Raw genomic sequence first — 14,164 nt, 5'->3', positions numbered from 1 at the left:
CCACTGCTCACCCCCTTGGTAGCCTGGCTGAAGCAGTCAGGCTTATCTTAGAGGCAGTATGTAAAGTATTTGTACACACATGCATACAGTAACACAAAAAATACCACAAAAGTTCTCCACACCAGTTTAGAAAAATAGCCAATATTTATCTGAGTAAGCCAAAAGGACAAGAATCTAACATACACAAGTAAAGATGAACAAGTTACTTACCTTCGGTAAAGTTTTTTCTGTTGGATACATTAGCTACCTGTGGATTCCTCACCTTATGACTTCTCCGAATGCGCCAGCATCCGACAGAAAATCTTCTTCACAATACTCCACATTGACGAGGACGTCACAATTGCACAGCTCTACGCGACTTCGTCTGACGTCACGGTGCCAATAAAAGGTCCTCGCCGGCGTGCTGACATTAGTTTCACCCATTTTGTACGTGCCTTTGAGGCGAACAGGTGAAAACCGACCTCACAATAGCTCAAACGAATACACATACATAAAACCATAATTATGTAATACAATTATAACCATCATTTATATATACATATAATAACCAAAACATATATACATTTGTAAAACAAAAACCTTGGTATGACCAGACAGGCAACGGGGAGTCGGGTGGGACTGTGAGAAAAAGCGTTACCGAAGGTAAGTAACTTGTTCTTCTGATGGATACAACTACCTTTGGATTCCTCACCTTATGAATAGAGTCCCAAAGCAGTACCGCACTCGGAGGTGGGTGCCTGACTGGTTACACCAAGAAATCCTGCAATACAGATCGTGCAAAATGGCTGTCCCTCCTAACCTCCGAGTCCAAGCAATAATGCTTTGGGAAGGTGTGGAGGGATGTCCAAGTTGCTGCCTTGCAAATGTCCACCACCTGAACCCCTATAGCCAGGGCTGAAGTGGCGGACTTAGCCCTGGTCGAATGGGCTCTAATACTCTCAGGGGGAACCTTCTTTGCCAACGAGTACAAACCTTGGTACAAAGAATGACCCACCTGGATATTGTTTTTTTTATGGCCCGCTCTGCTCTTCCTCTTTCCTACATATCCCACCAATAGCTTGTCTTCCAAGTGAAAGTGTTTTGTCCTCTCAATATAAAAACTGAGAGCCCTTCTGGGGGCCAAACGATGGAGCCTCTCTTCCTCCCTCGAGGGGTGAGGAGGAGGGTAGAAAGACAGAAGGGTAACGGTCTGTTCCATATGAAAAGGAGTGACAACTTTAGGTAGGAAAGCCGCCCTGGTTTTCAGCACCACTTTATCAGGAAAGAATAAAGTAAAGGGAGGCTTAACACTAAGAGCCTGAAGCTCACCGACACGCCTAGCTGATGTTATAGCTATCAGGAAAACCATCTTAAGAACTAAAAATCTTAATGGGCAAGAATGCATGGGTTCAAACGGTGACCCCATTAAAAATATTAAAACCAGATTCAGATCCCACTGAGGCATAAGAAAAGGAGTGGGAGGAAATTTATTAGTTAAACCCTTTAAGAACCTAATACCAATAGGTGATTTAAACAACAAAGGTTGATCCAGAAGGCAAAGAAAGGCTGACAGTGCCGCCAAATAGCCTTTAACAGTAGCAACTGCACAACCCTTCTGTGCTAAAGTTAATGCAAATAACAGAACATCAGACCAATGGGCACTCAAAGGATCAATTTGTTTCTCTCCACACCAAGCCATGAATTCTGCCCACCTGCCAGCATAAACAGTCTTAGTGGAGTGTTGCCTGGCGATAAAATAACATCCACTATCTCTGGTGGGAGGGAGAAATAACTCAGATTGCCCCGTTCAATCTCCAGGCATGAAGGAGCAGACTCTGAAGGTGAGGGTGTAGAACCTGCCCCTGCGACTGCAAGAGGAGATCTGCCCTGAGAGGGAGACAGAGCGGAGGGCACAGTGAGAGTTGGAGAAGGTCCATGTACCACACCCTTCTTGGCCAACCCGGAGCTGTTAAAATGACCTGAGTCCGATCTTTGCGAATCTTCCTCAGAATCAGAGGAATCAAGGGCATGGGGGGAAATGCGTAAAGCAACTGGTCGCACCAAGAGATCTGAAACACATCCACCAAAGCTCCTTGCACCAGATACTGGAGGCTGCACAACAACGGGCAGTGCGCGGTTTCCCGAGTGGCAAGCAGATCTATCCTTGGAGAACCCCACATCTGAAAGATGTGAAGGACCGGATCCGTATGGAGACGCCACTCGTGATCGGCCGAGAAGTGTCGACTGAGAGTGTCTGCACGTACAATGAGCACTCCATCCAGATGATTCGCTACAGGACCAGAGCCACAGAGCCTCTCTGCAGAGAAGGAACGACCCCACTTTTCCCTGCATGTTTATATACCACATTGCGGTAGTGTTGTACGTCAGGACCTGAACTGACTGACTGTGAAGGGACGGAAGGAAGGCCTTAAGAGCCAGAAGTATCACCCGCAATTCTAACAGATTGATATGAAAAGTCTGTTCCACTGGAGACCAATGACCCTTGATCTCCAGGTCCCCCAGATGAGCTCCCCACCCTAGAGTGGAAGCATCCATCATGACAGTGGCTACCGGAAGCGGCAGTGAAAACAGCCTTCCTTGAGAAACATTGCCGCCCACAGCCCACCATTGTAGACCCGCTGCAGTGTCTCTGGAGATCGATATCGACTCCTTGAGATTCCCTTTGTGTTGAAACCACTGCTTCTGGAGGCACCATTGGAGAGCCCTCATGTGCCAACGTTCATGCGTGACCAACAGAATGCAAGGAGCGAACAGACCGAGCAGGCGTAGGATCTTGAGGACTGGAACAACCGCTCCATCTTGAAACATTGGAATGAAAGCCTGGATGTCCTGAATCAGCTGAGGCGGAGGATAGGCTCAATTCAATGCTGTATCCAATACTGCCGGTATGAACAGGAGGCGCTGCGAGGGCTCCAGGTGAGACTTGGGCACGTTTAACGAAGATCCCCAGACTGAACAACAACTGACTTGTCATATGCAAGTGATGCAGCACAAGCTCCGGAGACTTGGCTTTGATCAACCAATCGTCCAGGTAAGGGAATACAGATATTCCCTTCTTTCGGAGACTTGCTGCAACCACCCCCATTACCTTTGTGAAGACTCGAGGTGCTGAAGTAAGACCAAACAGAAGGAACGCAAATTGGTAGTGTTGTGACCCCACCACAAACCAGAGATACTTCCTGTGTGACTTGAGAATTGGGATATGAAAGTAAGCATCCTGCAAGTCGACAGACACCATCCAATCCTCTTTGTTTAATGCCAGAAGCACCTGCGCCAGAGTCAGCATCTTGAATTTCTCCCATTTGAGGAACCAATTCAAAATCCTCATTTCCAGGATTGGTTTCAATCGACCGTCCTTCTCAGGAGTCAGGAAATATCTCCAATAACAACCCTGGCCCCTTTCCTGCTCTGGAGCCAACTCCCCGGCACCTTTCAATAACAGGATTTCAACCTCCTGCTGCAACAACAGGAGATGGTCTTCGGAACAAAACGAGGGACGGGGAGGGATGGAAGGGGGAAACTCCTGAAAAAGAAGAGCATATCCTTTCCTCACAATGTTCAAAACCCAGGAGTCTGATGTGATTAATTCCCACTCTCTGAGAAAAAGACGTAACCTTCCCCCTACAGGAGAAATATGGCTGAAAATACGCAGAAAACTAGGGCTGCTTCCCTTGTTGTTGTCCTCCAGAGGAAGAGGTAGGATGATATAGGGTGCTGCTGGGTGGCCCCTCTTGTCCGAACCCTCCCCTGTCCTCTAAAGGATTTATATGGGAGGCTGGCAGGCTGTTGGACTGTGGACTGAAGTCTCCCATGGTAAACGGCTCCACGCCGAAACCCCCTGAACCTCCGAAAGAACCTGAAAGGGGTAGTAGTGGAAGCCTGCATACCCAAAGACTTTGCTGTGGCCCTACTGTCCTTAAAGCACTATAAGGCAGAGTCAGCTTTAGTACCAAATAGCTTTTCCCCATCAAAAGGCAAGCCCAAGAGAGTAGACTGGACATCCGAAGAAAAGCCAGAGGACCTCAACCATGCATGCCTCCTGGTAGCGATAGAGGTAACCCTCGCCCTGGCCACCGAATCTGTAGAATCCAGACCAGACTGGATAATCTGTTTAGCCCCCGCCTGAGCATCTGACGGGAATTCTACAAATTGTCCTTGCACCTCCTGCAGCAGGTCTGGAACCATAGCCTTCGCTGTGTCTATCAGGCAGTGCACATATCTACCTAATACACAGGTAGCATTTGCTGCTTTGAGGGCCATACTACAAGAAGCAAAAGACTTCTTCGCTGACAGCTCCATCCTCCTGGACTCATTTTCTGACGGATTCACAGGGAAGGGACCTGGTGCAGACCGTGTGGAACATGAGCCTTGAACAACTAGACTTTCCGGGGTAGGATGTTTTGACAAAAATCCCGGATCTCTTGGAGCCACCCTATACCTCCTTGCCACAGATCTGTTGACAGCTGGGGATGACACAGGCTTCCTCCATGTCTCTAAGATAGTCTCCGTAAGAGCATCATTAACTGGAAGCAATGGTTCCGCTGAAGCCGAAGAAAGATACAGTACCTCAGTTAGAATATTAGTTCTGACATCTACAGCAGGCAACGGAAGATCCCAAAAATTTGCCGCCTTCCTGACCACAGTATGGAAAGAGGCAGCCTCCTCCGTAAACTCCCCTGGAAAGGAAAGGTCCCATTACGGGGAAGTGTCTAGCCCACTGGCTGAGTCAAGTCCTTGATATTCCCCCAAGGGCTCCTCAATCTCTCCTTCCTCCAGCAGCTGCCTTTGGTACTCCTGCTCCTCCAAAAGCCTTTAAGCTTTGCTGAGGGACCTCAGCCTGGCATCTCACCTTGGGGTTGGCATAGAACTAGCCAACGCCGAAGACACCGGCTTCAAGACTGGAAGACGCGGACCAGGAGAAGAAGGCTGACTAAGGTCTAATCCAGAGCCATCAGGCACCGGAGTAGATCCCATTGGCGCCATGGTCACCTGAGGCTCCATCATCAGTGTGGACTGATAAGGTGATGTCATCAGCGCCGCAGGTCTATAAGGTGATGTCATCAGCGCCCGCAGGTCTTTGAGGCGACGTCATTGGCGCCGAACCGGCACCCTCATCTGGATAAAAAGGCTGAAACGGCGCCGCCTTGAAAGGAGCCGGGGAGCCCAACGTAAATGCCAAATGACCTGTGGGACCAGCCGGTGCACCAGCAGGGGCCATAGCATTAAACATACTAAACATGGCATTTAAACATGCCACCGGATCCACTCCCGGAGCCGGGAAGGCAGGATACTGCTGGTCTCCATGCGGCACTTGCGTCGGTTGAGCATCGAATCCTGCTCTGCAGGTGAAAAGTGAGGACTCTCTGGAGGCGCGACCACCTCGAAGACCAACAGCGCCGTAGAAACCTGAGGGCTTTGAGGCTGAGGAGTCACAGTAGGACTAACTTCCCACGTCACACAGCGCCGTCTAGATGGAGACCTGGACCTTGAACGGCTCCGAGCCGAATGACGCAGAGTCGTGACGACATCGCTTCTTATGATTCTTCGATGAAGTGTGAGAAGACGATCTATGATGGCTCTTATGTACTTTTTTCGCCTTAGCCAAAAAGAGTTTGGCTTTTCTCTCCTTCAGAGCCTTTGGATTCATGCTCTGGCAGGATACACACTCCTCGACGTCACGCTCAGAGCTTAAACACCAAAGGCAATCATCATGAGGGTGGGTAACTGACATGCGACCCCCGCACTCTTGACAAGGCTTAAACCCTGACTCCCTAGGAGGAGACATTGTAACCTGAAACAAGATTGTAACCAGAAACAAGATGGAACACCTTCAACAGTAGCAAGAGCTAAGAGAAAACCGTTAACGTCAAAGGCACGGAAAAAAAGGGAACTGATGTCAGCACGCCGGGGAGGACCTCTTATTGGCACGTTGATGTCAGACGGAGTCACGTGGAGCCGTGCAATTGTGACGACCTCATCGACATGGGGAGCTGGGAAGAAGATTTTCTGTCAGATGCTGGTGCATTGGAAGAATTCATAAGGTGAGGAATCCACAGGTACGCATCAGAACATCAGAAACAAATTTATAAAGATTTCAGTAAATCGCTTAGAAACACAATAGCTCAAGCTGGGGTTATCACGACATCTTGACAGAGTCTTTCCCAACAATCCAAAGCCAATTGCGAGGGAGTGTGGGCCTGTCACAGAGTCGCACGGACCCCAGGTGCAGTACCTTTGGAAAATGAGAAAACAAAGACATTGCAATGAGTCGAGGAGGTGAGGCATCGCTGGAGCTAGTGTGACATCGGCTCCTTGCTGCTATTGAGGAGGTGAGGCGTCAGTTCCTTAAGGTTGCAGGGGAGGTGATGCAGTGTCAGTGGCGAGGCGTTGTTTCCTTACAATCCAACGGGGTCGATGAATGCAGCAGGTCAAGACGCGAGACGCCGACTTTGCAGTGTCACGATGACGCCACGGGGCCACATGTGTCACGTGTCCTAAATGTTGGGGACATGGCACTTAGGACTCACTCTGTGGCAGAACTCTGAAGGTGCTGCAGGATTATTGGGCTAGTGGCGTCAGTCATGGTCGTTGCACTCAGCGGGGACTACAGCTCCGGTGCATGCAGCGGCGCCAATTCGGACAACGGCACCAGTTCTGAAGTTGCTCTGGAGTTGATGTACTTGGTTTCTTCTTGGTTACACCAGAACTCCCTCCCAAGGGCCCAAAAACTGGATTTGGTACCACTTGTCAAGTCAGGACTCTCAACAAGAGAGCCCAGGTGCTGGTAGATGAAGTCTTTGATGTTCCCAATACTTCTAACAGGAGGCAGGCTTGGCCCAAGCACTTGGAGCACCTTTGGAACAGGATGTAGAAAGCAAAGTCCAGTCCTTTCACTCCAAGGAGAGAAGCAGCAAGCAGCAGGCCAACTCAACAAAGCAACCGGCAAAGTGGCAGTACCCTCTACAGCATCTAGCTCTTCTTCCTGGCAGAATATCCTCAGTCCAGAAGTGTTCTCAAGTTGTGGCTTTAGAGGTCCAATACTTATACTAATTTCTGCCTTCGAAGTAGGCAAACTTCAAAGGCAAGTCTTTGTACTGCCCTGGCCCAAGACACACTCCAGGAGGTTGGAGACTGCTTTGTTTAAGGACAGACACAGCCCTACTGAGGTGCAAGAGTCAGCTCCTCCTATCACTTTAGCCCATCATGATTTGCAGAGTACACATCAGCTCCCTTTGTGTGACTGTCTAGAGGTAATTCACAAACGGCCCAACTGTCTTCCTGATCTAGATGTGTATTCCACAGTCAGGCACAGAAAGGATAAGCAAAGAAAATGCCCACATTCTAATAGTGGTATTTTCAAACTTACAATTAAAAACCAGCTTCACCAAAAGATGTATTTTTAAATTGTGAGTTCAGACACCCCCAACTCCATATCTCTATCTGCTTTCAATGGGAACACTTATATTTCAAGGCAATCCCCATGTTACCCTATGGGAGAGATAGGCCTTGCGATTCTGAAAAACGAATTTAGCAGTATTTCACGATTAGGACATGTAAAACACGCCAGTATATGTCCTACCTTTTAAATATACCACACTATGCCCGTAGTGCTGCCTGGGGCCTGACGTAGAGGTGACTTACATGTAGTAAAATAGAAGGTTTGGGGCTTGCAAGTGGGTGCACTTGCCAGGTCGAAATGGCAGTTTAATACTGCACACAAAAACACTGTAGTGACAGGTCTGGGACATGTTTACAGGGCTACTCATGTGGGTGGCATGATCAGTGCTGCAGGCCCAGTAGTAGCATCTGGTTTATAGGCCCTGGGCACACATGGTAAACTATACTTGTAAATCAAATATGCCAATCATGGATAAACCTCTCACCAATACAATGTAGACATAGAACACTTTCACTTTAGCACTGGTTAGCAGTGGTAAAGAGCCCAGTGTCCCAAAGCCAGCAAAAACGAAATTCAGCACAGGATCAAAACAGGAGGTCAGAGGCCAAAAAGTTATGGGAAACCACACCAAGAGCTGTCAGGTCCAACAATATCTACGGAGAAAAGCATCACCTTTGGATCCGTCGGCCTAACATGTAAATGTGCTGACGGAATGGATCCTGTGCGCACCTCTGAAAAAATAATTCAAAATGTTCCAGGGATGCACGTAGGGTCATCTAAATAGAGACAAATAGAAAGGAGAGGATCAAGGTAATATCTTTCTGAAGTGAACTCCCAAATTAGATCTACAAGCTGTATAAAAGGTTTCAGTTCAGGAAACCACTGAAAGTTTTCTTTTTCCACCTCCATCTTCTGGAGTCACATTTGCTTTATGCAACCTTGTTCTTTACCTCTTTGTAAGTTCTGGCACTAAAAGGTGGTGGAAGATTTGGGCACCTGCTGAGCTGTTTTGGATTGGTGCACTACCATTTGCTTCATTTGTCAGGAGAAGCAACCCTGACAGAGTTTCCAAACTGAGCACCAACTGAAATACTGTTTGGCTGGCCTAGGTACATGTCCATTGTTCTGCTGTCAGCATCTCAATTGTTTTGACAGTCACATTGAGTAACTTTCATTGTCAGGTGCTCCAGGCCCTTCCTGACTGAACAAGACCAGCGGGACATGATCTCCAACCAGGAGATTGGGCCTGGGTCATCTGTGAAGTGTGAGGGGCGGACCTCCTGGGCACCAAGAAGGTGTCCCCAACTGGAGCAACAATGAGGACTAAGGGCAGAATCAACTTCACCAATTTCATCGCCTGCTGTTCTGGCTGAAAGACCACAATAGAACCTCAGTTCTAGAGTACCTGGCTTCCAATCTAGAGTACCTTTTTGCCTCAAGTACTGGTGACCTCTGAGACAACATATAAGGTACAGGAAATTGATCCTTTTGAAGGTTTATTTTGAAATTCATTGAGGCAATGATGTCTGACACCTCTTCAAGGCCCACCAAGAAATTGCTATGGGTACCAGGGGTTTTCTTTGTGCTACTGCTTATGTTGTCTGTTGATTTCACATGGATCCCTCTTAATTCAAAATAGGAACATTGAATGACACTGAGACTTTTTAACTTTGAGACTTTGAACTTCCTTTCCTTCCCAGATTGACAATACAACCAAACATCAAGGGGATGACCAAACATACATTGAGAGAAAAACAAGAACTATGTTGAATCGAAAGTGAAGTATGATACAGAGTTACATGTATTATGTCATTTGATGTTTGTGCACACCTGCTCCAACAGCATTTAGTGGATAATAAATGAAAGAGTACTATTGCACATCATCTTTACCAACTATAGCTGTGAAAGACATAGAACAACATCAACGTTCCATTACCTGTTAAATAAGAATTGACATTAATAAAAATGCATTATAGAAAGTACATGTGTAGGGCTAATAATAGGAGGAATGAGTTGTTGTTAGGTTAAGAATAGATTAGTAAGTAGTGATCCAACTATACATCTCAGATTTCCGGTTGAGGAGACAAATGTTTTGTTCCTAAGTACACACAATAGGTAGCTCATGACTATCTAGGGTTTGCTAATGTCCCATATGCAACACTGCCTGTACAAACTACCAGAGACAGTGATGCATTATTTATCCACTGAAGACTGAGCAAGAGGTACTAAGGATGAGGCACAACAGCAATAGTAATTATCCCCAAGATAGCAACAGCACGCATGCCAGGCACAATATCTAGACCTAAACACTGATGGATGTGGGACAGTGACAGGAGGATTGGGAACACCATGTTATCATTGATGATCAGAAGAGGGGATTTGGAAGCATGTATTATTCTATATGGAATCCATCTTGTCTCATTCACGTTTTATGATATTCAATGATGACAAAGGCCTACAAAGTGTGTTCAGAATTGGGATGACCGCTGATAAGCTAATGTACCCAGACAGATAGCTTGTAATGCAAGGCTTGCTTAAAAGAGATACGCTCACGCAACATGCATTACTTCATTCGCACAGCGACAGACAGGCATCTGGAAAGGTTTGAGGCCAATAGCCTGCATTTGATTGGACAGGGGTTATGAAGAAATTGTTTTGTTGACGCCTTGGAAAGTGCTAAGCATTTGTGTAATGTGAAGGTCACACTTGTAGCCATCTTGTATGATGCTGCTACCATAAAATGTTGTTTTACAGTGATCGGTTGGATGCTTACTGTATGTGTAACACCATGCATCTTCTGATCAACATCACGCCATGTATTTGCCCATAGTGATGAAGAAATCATCTTTTGCTGTATCCTGATTGGAGAATGTATTTTCACGCGTTTGTGGTTTTCATGCATAAAAGTTCTGGCAGATGTTTCGCTTATTGGACAATGTATTTCTAAATACATGGCCCCATGAATTTATGAATAATACAGCTTTGTATGAGACTTGACTTTGTCTGTGTCTCTTTATTTAGCTTTGACAAAACCTTTGGAGACAACATCAAGGATGGGTTTAGAATTGTAATACAGTATTCATGAATAATTCATGAATGCTGTAATACAATATGAACACACCCAATAAGATTCCTATTCTGACCTCCCCTTATGGCATTACTGATAACAACGAACTCTTGCAACCCTGCATTCAAATGACTCTTCTTTTGCTTCATCTGTCATTCTTTCATGGCTGTGTTCATTCACATAGTGCGATTGATAGAACAGGGTCTGTAACATGACCAATATCTATGCAACCCATGGAGACTGTGAGTGGAGACCAGTGGTCATTTTGCAGGTCATCCCACTTTCACAGGCTGTCATAGTGTATGTTTATCCGTTAATGTGGATACCTGTCATTGGTTTGACTGGCTTCACTACCTCCTTCAATGTGCCCAGACCCTCTCTATAGACTGGGTTAGTCTTCCTTGAGCTACTGCCAAGGAGCTGGCAAGCTGCCAGTAGCTCTCAAACTGCTGGTCGGAGACCCCTGGTTTAGAGTGAAAATTTAGTGAACTTCAACAGAAAACTACTCAGCCCGGTAAAACCAATTGCTATGAATGCTCAATGGTGATTTTCCCTTGTTCTACTGAGAGGGAATATTATACTAATAGAGCATTGTGGATAGGAGGTTATATAAACATTTGAAGCAACGTTTGTAATCTATTTTAACAAGTATGGATTGTATCATTTTAGCAGGGAAAGTAGAAGAACATTTTATTCATGTGATCTTGAGTTTCCAAGGTTCTGTGATCTTGATTGCCACACAATTAAAAATATATATATACATTATAAAGGTTATTTTTTAATAAAGATGTGTATTCATACTTCCTATGTAATGTTCCAGGGAGTTACTTACATTTGCATTGATGCCTTCACCATCTTCTGGTACTTTGGGAAACACATCATAAAGTGATGACACATACGTAATTACTGACTTTTCATCAGGTGAGGAGACATCCACATCTATCAAAATGTCAAAAGAGCACCGATTTAAAGTTTGCATCAGAGCGAAATCTGATACTCAAACATAACAAAACAGCTCAATTATTTTTACATTTTTTTGCGATCTACATTCACTTATTAAAGGAATCAAATATGCAGATAGGAATGCAGGCAGAAAGACAAAAGATTCAATCTAATGGGAGGTTCAACAGAAGATTTACCTTCAGGATCTAGAAGTCTAGTTACGCCAAGTTTCTCAGCAACATAAAAAGCATTTTCTAAATTTGCGGTGTTGCTTTGAACAGCAACGATATTCATGTCTATCAGGTCCGGCCTAAAAGATAAGATAGGAACATTTAGTACAAGAAGACCATTCAATGTAATGCAATACAAACTCAAAATATAAAGCGTATTCTGGAGAAATAACATACAAGTGGCCCATCAGTTTTGCCATCAATGGAATCTATATCTACAGCCAGCAATGCAGCAGTAGTATTAGTAGTAAGTTTGTGCACTACTGTGGAAAACGTTCTAATCTTTACCTCATTTAAAACAGCACCTACTGAAGGAATGCTAGCTCCAAAATGACTCCTACGATATGCGAGGCACCACTATCACTATGTTTAAGTCTACTTAATTATTTTTTTTCAGGCGTATCAATTTTTTTTATATGACATATTTTTGGAACCACTAATGCAAGATAACAAGTGCCTGCCCATTTTCATGGCAACTTAAAATAAGAACACTGTTCACACACACAATAAACTCCAGGAATCACTTGATCTTTTCCTGTAAGAATTTGAGCACATGTTCACACGCATTCAGTCCCATATGCTCATTCCTGTCTGCACTTGCCAACTAGTAAGTAAGAAATTCCCTTTATGTTGTCAATCCAATTTCAACTTAGGATATATTCCTTTCTCCTTATACTCACCTTCCTCCTTTTCCACCCGTTCTTTAACCACCCCCACATTGACCATGGATTAACTGCTTCTCTAGAAGACTAATGGCACATGTCAAATTCAATCTATGGGCATGATCAGTGTCAATATTGTGAGTGGGATGAAAGAAATTCCAAGAGGTATCTATTTATTTCATCTGCCTCATGATGAGGGTTCATGCGCTTATTAACAGGAACTTCAAAAAGTATTAAATAATAATTCAAAAAATAATATTCATAGTGTACCTGTCTATGTAAAAGACTAAGTAGAACATTACAAGTGATAGCATAAGAAAGAGGAAAATTATGGTAGGTAACACCCTCAGCTACAGAAGCAGGGAAGTGACAGCATACGTAACAGTCCTTTGCCTTCAGTTTATGTTTGTGATATTGTATGGTAATCGTAGGAAAGTACCATCTTGCCTGGCATGTTACCCCCATTTTCACTACATGTATGTTTGTTTTTGCCCTTGTGTCACTGGGATCCTGCTAGGCAGGACCCTAGTGCTCATAGTGTATGCCCTATATGTGTTCCCCGTGTGGTGCCTAACTGTATCACTGAGGCTCTGCTAACCAGAACCTCAGTGTTTATGCTCTCTCTGCTTTCTAAAATTTTCACTGTAGGCTAGTGACTAATTTTACCAATTCTCATTGGCACACTGGTACATCCATATAATTCCCTTGTATATGGTACTTAGGTACCCAGGGTATTGGGGTTCCAGGAGATCCCTATGGGCTGCAGCATTTCGTTTGCCACCGAAAGGGAGCTCAGACAATTCTTACACAGGACTGACACTGCAGCCTGAGTGAAATAACGTCCACATTATTATACAGCCATTTTTCACTGCACATAAGTAACTTATAAGTCACCTATATGTCTAACCCTCACTTGGTGAAGGTTAGGTGCCAAGTTACTTAGTGTGTGGGTACCCTGGCACTAGCCAAGGGTGTGAAGAAGAGGATTTCCAGATCCATCAAGATTCATGTAGGTTTTTTATTGAAGCATCCCATCCACCAGCAGCCCTGTCCATCCAGCTCTCTACTCTCTTCCAGCCAACTCCAACATTCCACATTCTACGATGAGGTCATATGTGACCTCAGCCTGAGGCAAAGCATTATGAGCACTCCGCTCCTGCTGAGATCACATAAGCCATCTATCACACACCTTCCCTCTTTATATTAGACCAAGAATTAAAACTAATTAAGTAAATACATAAAGACATGAGAAATTGCAAAAGTACAAAGAAAATAGCTTACATGACTTCACAATATTTTTTTCCTTTTAGATATCACAACTCTATTAAGATTCCACACTCTTCCATCCTTAATTTTGACAGCATTCCTGAAAAGTTTTATAACTTCAAAAGGTCCTAAAAATTTGCTTCCACTTTTACACATAGACGGTTTTCCAACCAATTCTGAGCTCCTCACACACTTGTTGTAATACTCTATCCTCAGCTACTGCCTTCACCCACTCATTTTGTTCCACCACACTTCCAGTTACACTGCACACACTTATACCATTTTGCTTTTGCTTCTCAGAAAACTCTTCTACCTCTGAACTTAATCTGGATAGGCAATCCGCAACTTTATTGTTAGGCCCTGGGACATAATGCACAGTAAAATTGTAATCTTGTAGACTAATAAGCCATCTACTAATTCTTCCAGAAATCATGTCCAGACCCTTCCTCAGAAACACTTCCACCAATGGTTTGTGATCTGTAAAGATTTGAAACTCTCTTCCCCACACAAAACTCCTGAGTTTGTTAATCGCCCAATAAACACTTAGAGCCTCTTTCTCTATGGTAGAGTAGTTGACTTCTGGTACTCCTAGCGTCCT

At 44.8% G+C, this 14,164-nt stretch overlaps 1 protein-coding gene across 7 annotated transcripts in view; it reads right to left on the bottom strand.

Annotated features, from left to right (window-relative positions):
- Window positions 1-14,164, bottom strand: part of DST (dystonin) — a 1,789,835-nt gene that overhangs the window by 782,422 nt on the left and 993,249 nt on the right. For all 7 annotated transcript variants that reach the window (XM_069235771.1, XM_069235778.1, XM_069235775.1 and 4 more), the window contains 2 exons: window positions 11,606-11,718; window positions 11,299-11,405 (listed from right to left, as the gene is read on the bottom strand). In XM_069235771.1, coding sequence (XP_069091872.1) covers window positions 11,299-11,405; window positions 11,606-11,718 — 220 coding nt within the window. The remainder of the gene's footprint in view (window positions 1-11,298; window positions 11,406-11,605; window positions 11,719-14,164) is intronic.

The sequence above is a fragment of the Pleurodeles waltl genome, chromosome 5 (genome assembly GCF_031143425.1).
Source record: "Pleurodeles waltl isolate 20211129_DDA chromosome 5, aPleWal1.hap1.20221129, whole genome shotgun sequence".
Lineage (NCBI taxonomy): Eukaryota > Metazoa > Chordata > Amphibia > Caudata > Salamandridae > Pleurodeles > Pleurodeles waltl.
This window is presented reverse-complemented; position numbering and strand designations above follow the sequence as displayed.